This window comes from Lissotriton vulgaris, chromosome 4_1 (assembly GCF_964263255.1).
Source record: "Lissotriton vulgaris chromosome 4_1, aLisVul1.2, whole genome shotgun sequence".
In the NCBI taxonomy this organism is placed as follows: Eukaryota; Metazoa; Chordata; class Amphibia; order Caudata; family Salamandridae; genus Lissotriton; species Lissotriton vulgaris.
In genome coordinates, this window is record NC_141691.1 from 2,044,649,331 (window position 1) to 2,044,668,262 (window position 18,932).

An 18,932-nucleotide genomic window follows, 5' to 3' on the forward strand; every position below is an offset into this window, starting at 1 on the left:
CCCTGCGCCTAATGGGAACAGTGGAGCCCAAACTGCCTAGCCAGGTCCTTCCTGGAGTGGAAACAAGCATCCAAGGGCCGGTTTCGGGGTTTAACTCCTCATCAGCCAGGATAGCATGACTCCAGTGTCGGGGAGAGCACAGGACACACGCCTGGATATACCTGTCCCACTCCGGGTGACAAATGCAAAAAGAACAATTGATGGACAGAATGCAGAATAATGTTATATATTCACAAATGGATCAGAAAAGGAGTAAGAGCACAGCATAAAGGAATTGCACCAGGGATCCGAATTGGTCCCAGCAACGGGCATTTCCTCATTAAACGTTTTTCCTTCCTATGCACTTTTTGTGATAAGATCGTCTGGGTGGTCATTCTCTGTAGAGGGACTTACCCGACAATGAACTTCTGGGTGCAACACCACCAGAAAGCGTTTGGGTGCATTCTTCAACATGAGCTGTAGGATGCTGGGTTATGTTCCGAGCAAAAATACCACAAGCAGATGCTGTGCAAGTCTTATAAGGACATTGTTTGTATCATATGCAACCTGGTCCCCCCTCGATATTCAAGACATCTGAGTTATTCACTGTTGAAAGTAGAGGACACTGTGTTGGTGAAGCACCAAGATCTCCAGCCCCACATTAATGAGTTATGGAACAAATACAGTGCCGGTCTGCATCTTACATACTACGATGTAATCAAATTCTGGGTGGGAGGCGTTGCAGCTGGAGTCAGTCCGGCACGTGAAACATATTCAAACATATATTATAAGGTGAGGAGTCTGCTGGAAGCATTAGCCACCAGAGAGAGGCAACATATAAAGGTCAAACAGGAAGAGGGTGGGCGTACACTTCTTCACATTCCAAAACTCAGTTTGCCCCGATGCATTATAGTAAATGCAGCCCATTACAACACTTACTTCGGTGTCAGGCTTTAGTTTTTCACCCTAGTTGGTGCAGCCAGTGTTGTGCATCTGTAGATATGTGTTTCAGGATAGTTGTCCTCCTTCAGTAGAGAGCAACACATTTGTTTGGAGGTGCTGGAAATGCAGCCCAAAGTCTTCTCAGATCTCTGTACCACTTGCTGTGCGCAGGTGCATCAACCAGAGCTCGTCAGCTCATTAGCTCAAGAGAGCACCCCTTTCTTTTCAAAAGGCTCCCTTGAGCCAGCTAGCTGACACGCTTTGGAGATGCACTAGTGTGTCTGTGAGTGGGGCTGTGGCCTTAGAGGAATTCAGCAGTATTTCCAGCAACCCCAGATGACTTTTCTTTTGCTTTCTACTACTGCTGCTCTGTACTGAAGGACTAAACCCAGAAACACGTGTATAGAGATATACAGCAATGTCTGCACCAACTTTGGTGAAAAACTACAGCTAAATTTCAAGTAAGCACTAATTTTGGACTGCATTTACCAGGATGCAAAGGGGTTAACTATGCTGGGATGTGAGGCAGTGTGCTCCCACCCCCCTTTCTGTTCAAAAGGCTCCCCTGGTGAGCTTTGGAGTTGCACCTGTGTGCCTGTCAGTGGTACTGTGGCCTGAGACGAATTTGGCAGCATTTCGATAGGGAGGAGGAGCCGAGCCGGGCGGTCGAGCTCCATCTCGGCTCCCGGCTCCGGCGCTGCTCGGGAGCCTGGCTGGCGGTTCCCCAGTGGCCCGCAGGCTGTTTTCGGCACCACACGAAGCGGAAGGTGCAGGGCACCTGCGGGGCTGCTCCGATCGCCCCTGGTGCCGCTGTAGCGGCTGGATCGGTCTGGAGACGCGAGGAGAAGACGGCCGCGGGCAAAATGGCGGTCGGAGCCCTGATGAGTGCGCCGAGGACCGCAACTCTCTGTGGGAGGTACGCCTGACGATCGATTCTGAGAGACCTCTGAGAATCCTCTAGTTGAGGATAGTATTCCGGGGGCCTCGGTAGCGGCAAGACACCGGGGGCGGCCCCGGTTACAATCTGCCTTCCCACGCCTGCCTGACCTTAAAATGGCGGCCGGGTGGGACTTGTAACTATCGGACGGCGCCTCTACTTGACCATCGGGTCCCAGCGCTTACTGCCTCTCCCATAGGCGACCCCACAAGCTCTCTTTGTGTTTCATACCTGCGGGGGTGAGCCCTCTTCAAGGATCCCTGGCAGTAACCCTCGCCTGCATCTACCTCTAGTGCGATCTACCGGACATTTGCAGTGCCTTATCGGGAGGTGCCCACCCGACGACAACAACCCGGGAGGTAGGGTCGCTGGCTGCTCGCTGATTCCTAGCGGAGCCTCCCGCTAACATATCTGGGCAGGGGGGTGCACAACTGGCCCCTAGTGCTCCTTGCAACTCGCCAATGGACCTAAGCTTTGGACCGCCAGTGACCGCAGAGCGAAGATAGGGCCTGCTCTTAACATGCCTGGGCAGCGCCCCATGGCCAACGCGTGACCGCACCAACACCTCCACCACCTTGTGCACTCTCACACCCACCGAGCCGGATGACCGCAGGCTCCCCAAGATGGCGACGTGTGGGTCCCCAAGTTGGCGACGCACCTGCGAAAACAACGAGGTTTCCTGAAGTCTGTCACGTGACATGACCAGTGCGAGCCGCCTAAATCCAAAATACTAGACTATCACCAAGCGCGGAGAGAAACTTGGAGACAGAGAGCTCACTTGGTTGCTGCTGGGATTGAGATTTCCGTCATGACTTCAAACAAATTAGTTGTAAAGGGACAGCTGAAATTCCAGGAGCCTAGTCCCGACAGCTCGACGACTTCGGAGGGCTGGAAGAGGTCCCCCGCTACACGGCGGAGGAGGGCACTGGACATCGAATGCTGTCTTATGTAAAACGCTTTGATAACCTAATCGGTTCAAGATCCTGAAATGTGCAACGTAACTGATTCTATGTAAACTGCTGTGATAACATGTAACGGAACTGGTGCTATGTAAAGCGCTCTGATAACCTAATCGGTTCAAGTTCGCGCTATAGAAAACTCTAAAAATAAAAAAATAAAATAAATAAAATTTCCAGCAACCCCAGATTACTTTTCTTTTGCTTTCCACTACTGTTGCTCTCTACTGAAGAAGGGCTGAACCCAGAAACATGTGTCTAGAGATACAGCAATGTCTGCACCAACTTTGGTGAAAAACTACAGCTAAAGTTCAAGTAAGCACTCATTTTGTATTGCATTTACCTGGTTGCAAAGGAGCGCACTGTGCTGGAATGTGAGGCATTGTGCTCCCACATCCCTTTCTGTTCAACATATAAATGTTGACTGGTTCTGCAAGGGCTAATCCTTCATCCAATGGCTCATCATAATCATTGCAGAACTATAACATAACAATGATGGAGTGTTAATAAACAAACCATGACAATGCTTAAACTTACTTTCCCTCCTAGCACTCTGGAACAGTGCACAACCCAGACCTCAATCAAGAATTATTGAATAAATACATTAATCTAGCACAGCAGAGACAGGTGAATGTGATTCCATTATGACTGCACAGCAATAATCTCCACAATCCACGTACTGACTAGTACTGAACACATTCAAGATTTTATTTAAAAGAGAAACAAAAGGCGCAAAGCCATTCTCTTACCTGGAGCCCACTGTTGAAATCCAACTGTATGCGTCCCTTCGAGAAGTCATTTCGGGACTTAACACAGATCAGAGAAATTTCACCAAATATCTGGACTTTCTCTCGCTCCATTGCACTTTTCTGTAGATAATTAAGATACACTCTTGTCAAACTGCATGCTCTAAATGGCTTTGTTTCAGCAGGCGCACTGAGACTAAGCTACTTTACCAGAAAATAATTAATTATTTACCAGCCATCTTCTTTACTCCAGGTCCCAATCTTTTTCCTTACAGTCGATGCTTAAAGCAACTAAGCTAAGTCTGGAAGATGGGCAATCACAAGTGCCTATTCAATTATCCTCTTCGCTGCGGATGACGAGCTCAGCTCGTCATCAGCCACGGTAGTCGTGTGCTGATGACGAGCTGAGCTCGTCATGTAGAACGGCTCTTTGAATTTTGCCGCACACAGCGGGAAAAGCCGCTGCAGCGATGTGGTTAAAGATATTTTTAGCACCCTTTCTCCTTGCCTTCTGGGTGAAAACACCTGCCATCAAACTGGGAATAGCCAGTTTCCATTACAATAGGAAATGAATGTCAATCAACTGCCTGTAAAGGTAGACTGAAGGCAACCAAGGACTGTAATGAGAAAACATAGAAACCATCTCTTTAACCTACAACCTTAGGCATCCATTTCAGTCTCAGGCAAAACACAGTGAATGTGGGATTACATGACCTAATACTGCTGAAACAATGTAAAACAGTCTACTTTGTAACTTGTGGTGCATCAAAAATACAGATCATTGGGACATCTAAACATTGGGCTCAACCTGATTGAAAACACTCAAAGGGTACAGGGCATAACAACGGACAGAGAGACTAATACTCAAGCAGAAGACTAGGCCATTCAAACCAGTAGGACTGTAAGCTATTACTTTATAGTCTATGGGGAAAAGCAGACCAGTAAAATGACTAATTCTGTCAAGACGAATCGCTGAGTTAATAGAGAAGTGTAATACAAAGCATTGTAGAAACACCCACTCATCCCTGCAAAGGTCAATATATTAAAATGGCAAAAAACTATACATGACTGGTTTAGCATACATATCAACTAACTGGCAAAAACACCACCCACCTGGACAACTTTTTAAATGGACACACAAATTATCAGCTGCCAGGTAAGAAAGGAAGCAGATTACTGTAGTGAAGAACTTGGGAAAAAGCACAACTCCCTTTAAGCAGTGCTCACTACAGAGGATGAATGATCTACTAATGGCAAAGTAATGTAGTCCAAGCAAGGTAAGTCTCAGGTTATGAAGACAATGAGAATTAAGTTATATTATTTCCTTTAAACCAATTTTAAAAAACGGCATAGGATAGCCCATAGTTACAAGGCGAAGGGTGAACTTGTAGTTCAAGGAGCCTTATCTGATCATCTTTTATCCTATGTGCATATCTTCCTACATAGCAAGGTTGGAGAAATTACTTAATTGCAATTGGTTTTTTATCTTAAGCACCATTATACTTTTTTTTTTAATTAGAATATCTCAGCTGTATTCGATATCAGTATATTATCATTATAAAGAGAAATCGCAGTTAAAAAAAATTTCCTGAACCTATCTGTACAAGTTCTTGCTAAATTTGAATTATATAGAGCTTCAAAATAGTGACGGAGGTGTATGTCTGTCTGTCCATCCTCGTCATGTGGATAAACCCTGACAGAACCAAACACTATCTTCTCCCCGTAATGTGTTTCACTACTTTCAAGCGAGTGTATCAAAAAACTAAAAGTGCAGTTTTAACTGCCTTGGTCCGATTTCTAACTTTCCAAATCCAGAAATTTTGTGGCCAGGGCGATCCTCAGACCTAAGCCCAGGTCGTACATGGTCCCTCACCTGTAGGCCCTACACTGGCTGTCAATAAAGGAAAGGATTAAGTTCAAAGGCCTGGTGATATTCTTCAAGGCCCCTTAGGGTAAAGGGGCAGTTATCTCAATAAGAGTGATAACATCTATACCCCAGCTAGGCCCATAAGATCCTCCTCCCCTGCCCTTGGCCGCATTCCAAAGTACGCTTGGCCCGTATGGGGGGGGGGGGGGGGGGGGGGGGGGGGGGCAGATCTTTTGGGTATCTGGGCGCTCAAGCATGGAACAAAGTGCCACCCTGAGAGCTACAACTGGCCTAACAACTTTCAAGAAACATCTTAAAACCTGTCTCTTTAAGAAGTAGTCATGCCTCAGGGTTCTGACACACGTACCTCTAGTGCTGTATGCTATACAAGATCCTTTCACTCATTCAATATGAGGCGATGAGGGCGGAAAACTGGAAGTGCCCGCAGAGCTCGCTGGGAGCTGTAGTCTCCGGCCGCGAGATGGTGCAGGATAGCGGCGGGGAGGCTTACAGCATGTGGGGCCCAGGAGCAACTATCAGGTCAGCAGGGGCAGCAGGTATGTCCACTGAATACTAACTTGGGCCATTTTTAGATGTTGAAAAGAGGCCACTACACAGAATGGAGACGCAGGAGTGCAGCAAGGATCTGCGGTCCAGAAAGAGCATTACTGAAGGTGAGTAACTTGTTCCTGGGATGGATACTTCCTCACCTTAGACAAGATACCAAATCATTATCTCCCCAAGGTACAGGGTCTGTACAGGGAGCTCAAACTAGAGTATTGCAGAACCAAGTGCCCAACATATCCTCCCTGACAGCCCTGGCTGTCCATGCAGTAGTATAATCTCAAGAACCTATGCACTGACACCCATGCTGCAGCTTGGCAGAAATTGAGGACAGGCAGGCCCCTAGTTGCCTTGGCCCTGGTAGAATGGGCTCTCAGACCTTCCAGAGGATGCTTTTCTGCCATTGTGTGGCAGATCTTAATGCAGAGGACTATTCATCACAATAAGGTCTTCTTCATGGCCATCCCTTTCTTGCTCCAGATAACAAAAAGTTGATCATTCACATGCAAGTCCTTGGTACAAACTACATAAAAGCTTAAATCGCTTTCAGGTTCCAACTAAAGGTGCCTCTCCATATCTTTTAAGGGGTGAAGAGGGGCAAAGAAGGATACACTGTTTACCTGTAATACTAATTCTTGAATAGTCGCAACCAAGCAGACCCCAGAGCACTTCTTAAAAATTATAGTATGTCTATATATCTATCTCTCTCTCTAACAAATAGAGAGAGAAAGAGAGAGAGCGCGAGAAAGAGAGAGCGCCTATTGAAAGGGTGAAAATAGCCAGATTACGTTTACTTTTCTTTTAAAACCATGGAAATACAAACAATTCATGTTAGCAAAGTAAAACGGACCACAGGAGACCTTCCACAAACATTTATTTAAAAAGCAAAAGGAAAGGGAATATGAGGCACTGTTTACCAATAGGCTGCATTCAAAGAGTAAGCATTAAACTGACACTGTGCCGTTAAGAACATAACAGTAGGAGGAGCTTCGCGGGCAACCAAGATGGCCGCGTGAGCTCGGAGCTCCGAAGACCCTCCGATCCTCCGAATTAATCCTGTTGTCTATCCTGTCCCACGGAAGTGGGAACATGTTGTTGAACTGCTGCTGATGCGGGACTCGTTTTCCGATTGAAGATCCGAGACCCCTAGGTGGAGTTACACCGTGTTGAAGTTTGGGGACGACAATGCCATCAGTGCCCGGGCTTACATGGGCGACTGCGGCGCTGCTGCACGGTGGTGGTCCTAGGAGTGAACGACTGCCCCACCTCAAGGTGTCACCCGGGCTACTCTGGAGACTGATGTACTGATCGAGCGGTGGATGCGGCTGCTACGGCCTACCGACTTGGGGCCCCGACGAGGACCAGGGTGTCTTCCCGATTGAGTGGGCTTTTTGCCCAACATGGCTGGCAGAGGCAATTCAGACAGAGGGAAACCCCGGGTCAGCAGAAAAACGTCTCTCTCTCAGTCCACCAACTCCGATCGCTACGCCCACCCAAAGGGATCGCCCGGAGTCACCGTGAGGGCTAAGGACATGCAGCGGGATGTGTCGCCGGATGACTCGGCTCCAACCCTCCGGAACGTCATGGGCGCCATTGCGGGCATCAAGGCAGAGATGCATAAGCAACATGAGGTGCTATCGCACAAGGTCGACACGCTGGCCATCGAGATCAATTTGATCAGAGCCGATCTTGGCAAGACTAATGACCGGGTCAAGTCACTCGACATAAAATCGTCGAGCCTGACCTCGGACGTAACGGACCTGCAATCGAAGATCCGCGACCTAAAAGCTGCGAACTCGCTGTTTGCCCACAGGCTTGATGCTTTTGAAGGACGGGCCAGGCGCCAGAACGTCCGCATCGTTGGTGTCCCGGAGGGGGCCGAGAAGGACGCCACTGATCTTTTTGTTGAGGACTTGGTCCAGAACCATCTGACCCCCGGCGGCCTCAGCAAGTTCTTCTCGGTGGAGCGAGCTCATAGACTGCCCGGAGGCCACCCGAAGCGGGCCCCTCCGCGCCCTATCATCGCCAGGGTGTTCAACTTCAGGGATAGGGACGCTATCCTGCAGGCACCGAGGAGAGGTGGGCCACTGAAGTTCCAAAATGCTGACATTAACTTTTTCCCGGACTTCACCCAAGCGGTGCAGAAGCGAAGGCAAAGTTTCACGGGCGTGAAACGTAGACTGCGAGAGCTGGGGATGAAGTACTCCATGCTGTTCCCGACGAAATTACGCATCGAACATGATGGCAGTGCATTGTTCTTCGACATGCCAGAAGCGGCCGGGGACTGGCTGGACACTTTGCCCGAGCGCCGGGGCGCACCCGAGGAACAGTCGGAGGGGGCGGCTGGTGGCCCCGATTTTCAGGAGTAAAAGGACCCTTTGGGCCATTTTCGGATGATGAGTCTGCTCAGGCAGTCAGTCACAGAATACTGTACTTTTGCTGTTATCCTTTCTCTATGAACGGGGGAAAGGGGGGGGGGGATAGGTTGCCTCCTTTCTCCTCTAGGGGCTTTTCGTAGAGTCGTTTTTGGGGCGACAGGCACACTGCTAGTTGGGGGGGCTCTATAGTCTAATGCAGGGGTGCAGGGTGGGGGGTGGTTGGGTTGTTCGTTTTTTGTGTGTTCTCTCTCTCTTTCCTTTACCTATTTCATGGCAAGGTGACTATTCTGCTGTTGATTATGCTGTAGCGACTCCTCCCTGCAGGGGCGGCATGGGCCTCTACATTGACGATTGGGGGTAAGAAGTTAAATGTACTGAGTTGGAATGTTAATGGGCTGGGTGATCGCATTAAGCGAGGGGTGGTGCTGCAAATGTTTAAAAGATGCATGCCTGATGTCATCCTGTTACAAGAAACACATCTGATTGGGAATACGTGCCACGCACTCAACAGAAAAGGCTTCAAAATGGTGGCACACTCGGGGTTCTCTTCGGGGTCCCGTGGGGCGGGGATCATGGAGCGCATGTCTCTCCCTTTTGAGGTGGAATCTAGCGTGATCGATAGAGGGGACGCTACGTCGCCGTCACGGGTAGGTGGGACGGGCGTACCCTGTGTAGGAGAGTAGGGTCTGCAATCCTATGATCACCCAGATGTTTTGCTTTTGTTTCACTGGTTTACGACTTTCTCTGGCTGTGGGCCTGCCAATCAGACCCACAGCCTGGCTGTTCTCTCTCTAAATTACAACGTGTACCCTAGGTGCATTTACCCATTGGTACTGGGCCACCTTATCAGACCCTGTAACTCAGGGCATAGGTGTACCCAGGGCCTACCAGGGGCTGAAGCATGTATTATGCCACCCCTGGCTGGCCTCCTAAATTTGACACAACTGGCTGCATGACAGCTGGGGCAAAGTCGTGTAATCACCCTTTGCTGTAGATATAGTATACCTATATCTAACCCTAAAATGGACACACAGATTCCTATCAGTCACTCCTATGGCAGGCCTTGACAATCCTGAAGGCAGAGTGCGTGGAATCGTGTGAGATGGTGCTCTGGCATGAGCTGAGTCTGTCTGCAGCTTGCGCAACCAAGTCCTAATAGCTGTTCCATGATATCGCATACCATATACTCTTAAGTGCATTATAATCCTCGCGGTTAAATGCTATCTTTGGTATTGCTTTATCAAAACATTTCGAGTAAGGTGTCATACGAATTGGAATACTAACCCCTCGCCAATTCTGGCGACGGGGTTAGCATTCCACCCTTCTAGAGGGACACAACATGTATGTAACTTTGAACACCGGTTAAAGTTAAACGAAGCCTCAGCTCCACAAAATGGATGCTGCCACCACAGACACGAGTCTGACCCCCTGCAGCTGGGAGTCCTTCCAGCGAGGGGAGCCTGGACAAAGGGTTTCCTGTCGAGGGCGGTGCTAGCACCGTCCCAGACAGGGTTTTGTGTATCCTGGGTAGGCAGGGCTTTACAGGAAGGTGACTGCTGAGTGGCACCCCGGTGCTCACTACGCATAGGCCAGTCAGAACCAGTTCCAGGGGCACACCTGCCCCTGGCCTGGGGAAAGTCCGGCATGGGAGAGGGGTGTAACCACCCCCCTCCTAGTCCCACCCATAGGCAGGACCTAGTCACCGGGTCAGCCCCTTTTCTTAGTATAAAGATAGGAGCGGGCCCCCTGTTCAAATTAGATCATCTTTGGAATCAAGACACGACTTTCTGCGAAAGGACATCAAGATTTCTTCTTCAAGATTCTCCCTTGTGACTAAGGAGTAGTCACCCTGCATCAGCGGGCACCATCCTAAGAACACTGCGGTCTGCTGCAAGTCCTTCCTCAGGAATCCGACGACACAGCTCGACGAGACCCGGCCTCCCTGGCACCTCTGACCTCTACTCACCTCTACAGCCAAGCTGAGAACCGTGAGTGCGACGAGACCTCGAGGGACCGACGATCGCCAAGACTGCACGACTTCTTTGCAACAAGCCCACCGAGTATTCCACTGGTGAGTGCTTTGGGTCCGAGAAGCCCCAACCCTGAGCAGCTCCAGCACCGAAGATCAGCCCTCCAGCATCTCCACGATCTGCGTGGGGCCCTTCTGCTTTTTGCTGTTCACCGCGCTGTGTGGCTACTAGCCGGCTGGCTTGTGGCCTTCTATACGACGCCCGACGACATCACTGCTGCTGGTCTGGTTGCTCCAGACTGGCCCTTGCTTCCTTCCAAGAGAGAAGCACCCCGGACCCTCCTGGTCCACTCCAGATGCCATTTTAAGTCCACCGCGTGGGCTTAAATTTGCCAAGGCTTTGTTGCCCAATCCTGGGTCCAGCGACGCCGACAGCTTCATCCATCGTGGGACAGCTCGCTCCTCCATCCTGGTCGCCGACAACGCCTCCTGGTCCGTGAGATCTGCAGAGCACAGCGTCACCCACTCACCTAGCCGAGGTGACTACCATCCGGTGCCCCACTCCCTAGCCTCTTTTTTCCACAACAAGATTGCTGACATCCACAACAGCTTTGACAACCAATCTGGAAGCCAACCCACCCTACCATCTGCTGACCATCTTCCCCCCGTAAACACCCTTAACGCCTGGAACCCAATCTCCACTGAGGACACCATCCGCCTGATGAATTCCATCCACTCTGGATCCCCCACAGACCCATGCCCTCACCACATCTTCAACAAAGCAGACTCCGTTATAGCTCCGCACCTCCGAGACGTCATCAACTGCTCCTTCAACTCCGCTACCTTCCCAGAAGACTGGAAACACGCTGAACTCACCGCCCTTCTGAAAAAACCAACAGCAGACCCCACCGAACTCAAAAACTACCGCCCCATCTCGCTTCTTCCATTCCCGGCCAAAGTCATCGAGAAAGCCGTCAACAACCAGCTCGCCGCCTTCCTCGAAGCCAACAAATCACTCGACCCCTCACAATCTGGCTTCCGAGCCAAACACAGCACTGAGACCGCCCTCATCGCAGCAACAGACGACATTCGAACTCTACTAGACAATGGAGACACAGTCGCCCTCATCCTCCTCGACCTTTCTGCAGCCTTCGACACAGTCTGCCACAGCACCCTTCTACAACGCCTCAGAAACATCGGAATCCAAGGAAAAGCACTGGATTGGATCACCTCGTTCCTCACCGGAAGAACCCAGAGAGTCCGCCTCCCACCATTCAAGTCAGAGGCCACTGAAGTCATCTGCGGTGTACCTCAAGGATCCTCACTCAGTCCCACCCTCTTCAACGTATACATGAGCCCCCTCGCAGCCATCGCCCGCCAACACAACCTCAACATCATCTCTTACGCGGATGACACTCAACTGATCCTTTCTCTCACCAAGGACCCCAGCACCGCCAAAACTAACCTACACGAAGGAATGAAAGAAGTCGCCGAATGGATGAAACAAAGCCGTCTGAAACTGAACTCAGACAAAACAGAAGTCCTCATCTTAGGTACATCCCCCTCTGCATGGGACGACTCCTGGTGGCCGGAAGCCCTCGGAAAAGCACCCATCCCGACAGACCACGCACAGAACCTTGGCGTCATCCTGGATTCTTCACTCTCAATGAACAGACAAGTCAGCGCCGTATCCTCTTCCTGCTTTAACATTCTTCGCATGCTCAGAAAAACATTTCGCTGGATCCCCTCCGAAACAAGGAAAACAGTCACCCACGCTCTAGTCACGAGCCGACTGGACTACGGAAACACCCTCTACGCAGGTACCACCGCTAAACTCCAGAAGAAACTACAACGAATCCAAAACGCCTCAGCCAGGCTTATATTAGACATCCCACGCAACGAACACATCTCTGGTCACCTTAAAGACCTCCACTGGCTACCCGTCAATAAGAGGATCACTTTCCGACTGCTCACCCACGCACACAAATCACTCTACGACATCGGACCAGATTGCCTCAACTCCCGACTGTCCTTCTACACCCCCTCCCGCCAACTTCGCTCTTCCAGCCAAGCCTTCGCCACTGTACCTCGCATCAACAAGACCACCATGGGAGGCAGATCCTTCTCATTCCTGGCTGCTAAAACATGGAACTCACTTCCCGCTTACCTTCGCCTCACCCAGAATCACCTAGCGTTCAGAAAGCAGCTTAAAACGTGGATATTTGACAAATAATCCTCCTCCCCTTCCTAAGCGCCTTGAAACCCTCTGGGTATGTAGTGCGCTATACAAATCTTTTGACTTGACTTGACTTGACTCCTGGTGCCACCTGACTACTGGCTAGTAGTCTCGAACTCGGTCCCCTCTGCCTTCAGGTGTCATCTCTCTTCAAGATCCAGGCTTGGATCACCTCGAACTCTCTTCACTGGTCGCCTGCCAGCATCTTTCTTCCAGGCTCCTGGTCCGTCTACGAGGATTCCCGACGTCTTTTGAGACATATGCAGCTGCAGCCCCTGGGCTAGGTAACTTCGGTATTTCGATGCCCCAGCATAGCCTCACTATCCAAGGGTCAGAATCCACTTTCGTTTTCCTCCTACCAGGTCGGGTTCGCCCGAGAACACTAACTTTCTGAAATCTAGCTACCATAGACTTTGCCCCGCATCACGCGTGATAGTGCACACTCTGCACCCGAGTCCCCTAGGCCTCCTACTAGTAATCTGAAGGTTCAGTAACGTAGTCCTAGCGATTCCAAAGCCTATTAGTACTGTACTTACCTGCTAGTAATTTCGCATTCCACTTTCAGAGTATATGGTTTTCCGTGCCCCTCGGGCATTTGTATATACTGTGCTAACTTAAGTATTTTCGTAAGAGTTTTGTTTTGTGCTTAGTACCCTGTCCTCATAAAGAGTACAGGGCTGTTGTGATTCTTAATAAATATACTGTTTATTTTCATAACACTTGTGTGGTGTCCTTTCACTGGGTATTCAAGGGGTATATGTGTGGTATAACAGCTGGCTTAACACGCCCTCTCGAGTCTTTAGCCTTAGACTGCTCGTATCCACGCTACTAGGATAGCTGCTCTATAAGGTTGACTTACAACCAATCATCAATAAGGGTTGTTGGACTGATACATAGTGATCACTAGAATAGTGAGCACTGCATATCAGGCCACCTTCTCACACCCTGGTCTTGGTTTCTGTTTACGTCCCCCCTGGTTTGCAAACGACTACTTTCCAAGATCTTGGGGGCGCCATTTTGGGCTTGCCCGAAGGTTTGCTTATAGTTGGTGGGGACTTTAATGCAGTTGGATCTGGGACTTTAGACCGTCATCCATCCAGAGATCTTCGAAATGCGCAGTCCTGGCTTCCTGATTTCCTGGATACCATGGGGCTTATTGATTGCTGGAGACTACTTCACCCCGTTCAGCGACAGTACTCCTTGCACTAGTGAGCGCACGGTAGCTTCTCCAGGATTGACTATGTTATGGCATTGGCTGCCGACGCATCGGCCGTCTCTGAGGCCCGTTTGATGGCCAGAGGCATCTCGGACCATTCCCCGGTCTGGGTGTCTTTTGACTTTGACATAGTAGTGGCCTCGAAAGTAGCGCCAGTCAGTCCATGGTACTTCCGTAATCCTAAGACTCGTGACCTCCTGGCTAAGGCCATTGAGCTTTATTTTTCCGAAAATACGGGCTCGGTAGCGTCGGCCATGTCCCTATGGGAGGCCTTTAAAACAGTCCTGAGAGGAGAAGCCTTCTCCTTAATAGCGGAGGTGCGCAGAGGTAGAGAGGAGGAAGTGGTGCGGCTGGAATCAGAGATTGGGGACCTTGATTCTCAATTGGAGACTGGTCCGACGCCTGCCCTGCTCCACGCTCTCTCACTTAAGCAGTCGGAGTACCAGGCCACTGCTACTGACGCTGCCGAGGCAATGGGCAGAGAACAGCAAGGGAGGATCTACGATGTCGGGGACAAGGCAGGCAAGCTTATTGCGTGGCTTGACAAGAAGGAGATGGCCTCCCGTGTGGTTCCCGAGGTGCTGGGGGAGGACGGACTGGCTGTCACCGACCCCAGCGCTATAGTCACGGTCTTCGCCGATTATTTTGAGTCCGTATATACCTCGGCTTCTGACATGACCGAGGCGCACTCCGGATCTCTTCTTGAAGAGATTGAACTTCCGTGTCTGTCGGACACCGAACGCGACGACATGGATAGAGGCATAACGGCGGACGAGGTCGCGCTTGCGATACGCTCTTTAAGGTCTGGCAAGGCTCCCGGTCCTAATGGCCTCCCGGTGGAGCTTTATAAAATAAAGGCTGACACCATTGCTTTGCCTCTACGGAACATGTTCCTTGAGGCGCGCGAGATGGGTGAGCTCCCCCCGGACCAAAGATTGGCCATAATAGTGGTCATCCACAAGGACGGGAAACCCAGAGACCTCTGCCGGTCGTATCGCCCAATCTCCTTGTTGAACGCCGAGCCTAAGATCCTGGCTAAATTATTGGCCAATCGTATGGTGGGTGCGATTAGCGATTTGGTCCACCCGGACCAATCGGGCTTTATTCCTCATCGCAACACTGCCCTCAACCTTAGGAGACTCCATGCGGTCATGGCAAGGGTCAGTACGCTCCGGGAGCCGTCCATCTTGGCTTCTCTGGACGCGACAATGGCTTTTGATTCCCTTGAATGGAATTACCTGTGGGCGGTGCTGACGAAGTTTGGGTTTGGCCCTGAATTTATTAGATGGGTCAGGCTCCTATACGCTAACCCATTGGCCAACGTCACGGTCAATGGCCGAGTGTCCGCATCTTTTGCCCTTCGAAGAGGTACCAGGCAAGGTTGCCCCCTGTCGCCTCTGCTATTTGCATTGGCGCTTGAACCCCTTGCCGCTTGGTTACGGACCCACCCTGATATTAATGGGGTAAGGTGGTCGTCTGGCTTCGAGGACCGCGTGTCTTTATACGCGGACGACATTTTGCTCTACCTCACCTCTCCTTGTAAATCCCCGATTGTGGCTTGTGACGTGCTGCATACCTTCGGCAGATACTCGGGCCTGGTTATTAACTGGTCCAAATCTCACCTTTATGTGTTGAATGGTGAGACTCCGCGACTTCCCAGGGGCTGCGCCATACAGATCGCGAGGCAGGGGTTTAAATACCTGGGCATTTATATTTCAACCGATGCCCGGACACGATATGCAAATAACTTGCTTCCCCCTCTTGCACGCCTTCGGCGCGACGTGGAGGGGTGGCGCAAGCTACCGCTTTCCCTGCTCGGACGTGCGGCATTGTTCAAAATGATGTCTCTGCCCAGATTCTTGTACGCGCTCCAGAACACTCAGGACCCAGTCCCCTCTGGGTATTTTAGAGAGGTCGAAGGTTTGCAGCGGACCCTCCTCTGGGAAGGTAGGTCACGGATGGCTATAACCAAACTGACGCTCCCGTGGTACGATGGCGGCATCGCTCTGCCGGACATCCGACGGTACTACTGGGCCTCCCATTTGGCCGCCCTTAACCATGGTTTCCATGGACCGGCTGATAGTCCGGGGTACGCCATGGATCGGTGGCTCCTCGACGGTGGGAAATACTACAGAGCGCTATATTCGAGATCTCTGGATGGAGGAATGACAGGTCCCACTAGGACAGCTGTGCATATATGGAGGGCTATCACAAAGGCACAGGGGTGGCAGGGGAGGCTTACGTTGGCCACCCCGCTTTACGACTCAGACTTACTGGGCAAACTGTGGCACACAAAGGGGTTTGATCGGTGGGACCTTATTGGCATTTCTAGAGTAGATGACATGATGGCTAAGGGCGAGATAAAGACTTTCGCCGCTTTACAAGCGGAGTTTCAGCTGGGAGCGACGGAATTCTTTAGATATGCCCAACTACGACACGCCCTTATGGCGGTGCTGCCGGAAGGTGAGAAAGTCCCTGAGTCGTCCCCGTTGGAAGACAGGGTCTTGGATGGTCATATGCCGGACAGTGCCATTTCATTGGTCTACAAAAAATTGATCAATGTCCGAACGAATCTTCTGCTGAGCGTGAGGGACCAGTGGGTGCGTGACAGAGTCGAATTGGATGATGAGGATTGGCAGTGTGCGGTGTCTTCTCCCAAGGAAGTGGCAATCCCAGCTAGATTACGCCTGGTCCAATTGAAACTTCTTCATAGAGTGTATGTAACCGGCCCCCGGTTGATTCATATGGGACTCTCAGTGGATGGTCTTTGTAGGCGCGGATGTGGAGAACTGGCCACATTCATGCACATTATCTGGGAATGCCACGCCATAGCCTCTTACTGGAGGCGTGTCCATGCGGTGATGCGTGAGGTGACTGGTGTGGATTTGCCGGCGGAGGCCCGGCGTTGTCTGCTGAATGTGTGGGGCCCCACGGATTACAACAACGCACAAACCCAATGGGTCACCCTGGGAAATATGGTGGCGAAACGTGACATCGCTCAGAAGTGGGGCGCCCCGTCGCCCCCCTCTGTGGAACTGTGGAAGACCAACATGGATTGGTGTATGGTTCGCGAGAAAACGGTGTACGTGGCCAGGGGCAAGCCCAAGAAGTAGAGTACGATCTGGGGGGCCTGGAATGAATATAGGGGTGATATATGTCTACCTCCCGACACGGCCCCATTGGACATACGACTTTCCCCCTAGCCCTTATTTCCAACCTACTCGTCATTTCATCACCATCCTGGTTTTCTTTCCCCCCGTTGTCGTTCAATTTGTACTGCTTAGTTACACCCTGTGGTCATAGGGCCCTGCCCTCTCCTGCGTTGGGTATTGTCGCATTTATGTACTTCTTCCTTGCCTTTTCACACTGGTTTTGGTGTTTCTTTAGATTAGTTACCTCATAGGTTTATCGTTATCATAACATAAAACTAAACCTGATACGATTTTATAACATGTACTATGTACACTACATATCCTTCTTTCCTTCTTCCAAGAATGCTGCCTAGCCTCCGGGATGTAAGGCTGAATAGCTGTGTGCCTTGATTTTTCAATAAAGGTTTTCCAAGAAAAAAAAAAAAAAAAAAAGAACATAACAGTACCCCCTGTATCTCATCATGCACATGAGGTGACAGTTAGGTCAGGTCCTTTTTGAAATAAATTAAGGAATCCTGCATACAGAATTTGTTGAGAACTGTAACGGCATCAGTCTGGCGAGGTATGACTTTGATGAGGATTACCTTTACTAGGATTATAGGAAAGCAATCTATCCTTCTCTTCCAATGAACCCTCATCAATAGTCATAAGCATTGTATAGAATAGCTAGCCCATTACACAACGTGCAGATTTAGAAGCAGTAAACAACTCCAACTTGTAACCAAAAAGATCCCTCAATGCAGTATGTCCTACTTGAGCAGCTGCCTATGCATCTCAATACAAACAGTAATGCTTGGTAAAGGTATGGACAGATTTCCAGGAAGCGACTTTACAGATTTCAGAAGTTGCCACATTTCTCAACAGAGCTCCAGTAGTAGCTTTTGTCCTAGTAGAGTGTGCTCTAGGTCTAGCAGGTAATTACTTTTTAGCCAGCTGGTAATAACGTATTATACATGAAACAATCCATCGTGAAATTGACTATATAGAGGAGGCTAAACCTGTTTGCATTGGACCATAGTTATTAAACTGGTGATACGATTTACTAATACTCTTGGCCTTGTCCAAGTAGAATTACAACACTCCTCTTAACATCCAGTGAATGTAAAGACCTTTTAGCAGGATTCAAAGGGTTAGGAAAGAAAGTAGGCAGAGAGGTAATCTGACTGCTGTGAAAGTCGTAGTCTACCTTTGGTAGAAAACTGGGATGAGCCCTCATAACCACTCTCCTGGAGTGAAAAACAGTAAGTGATAGCCACCCAAAAATTTACTTTTCGGGTGAGATGTTGCAAAGAGGCTTTACGTATTGGCTCAAATAGAGGGCCCATTAATTTGGAAAGGACAATGTTGAGTTCCCATGGAGGAAAGGGTTTCCTGACTGGGGGAAACATCTTTTTAAACCCTTCAAGAAAGTCTTTTACTACAAATTTCCTTAAGCTGTAATGGTGTACTCAGATGGAAGAGAATTGTAACCCTGTTTGGCCAAATGAAGGAGATATGGGCCGAGTACATCCTCTTGACATGAAATTGGGATGTGATCATTTTGTGTACACACAAAATAAACCTCTTCCATTTAAAGGCATATCAACGTCTAGTGGAGGATCTATAGCCTCCTTGAGACTGTTCATATACTACTTGGGAACCCTTTAATATCCATATTGGAGGAATTCAGGAGCCATGCAGCCAAGTTCAGGGATGAGAGGTTGGGTTGTAGTATAGGTCCTCCGAACTTAAACAGGAGATCCTTTTGGCAGGGAAGCCTTTGGTGGGGCCTCTCCAGTAGAAGGTCTGTGAACCACCAATCGGGAAGACACTCTGGGGTTATGAGAATGATCCTGGTATAACTTGAAAAACAATGTTGGAACGAGAGGAGTTGGTGGAAATGCGTAGAGGAATTACAAAATGGCATCCCCCTGCGACCCTGGCTGGGAGAACATGGACACGTAGGCATGCCATTTTCTGTTGTTGATCTCTGCAATGTGAGGATATTCCA

The 18,932-nt window shown here is 49.8% G+C and overlaps 1 protein-coding gene across 1 annotated transcript in view; it reads right to left on the reverse strand.

Annotated features, from left to right (window-relative positions):
- The window catches only part of NUGGC (nuclear GTPase, germinal center associated), a 1,233,257-nt gene that overhangs the window by 684,516 nt on the left and 529,809 nt on the right, over positions 1-18,932 (reverse strand). The window contains exon 14 of the mRNA XM_086966431.1: positions 3,564-3,683. Coding sequence (XP_086822557.1) covers positions 3,564-3,683 — 120 coding nt within the window. The remainder of the gene's footprint in view (positions 1-3,563; positions 3,684-18,932) is intronic.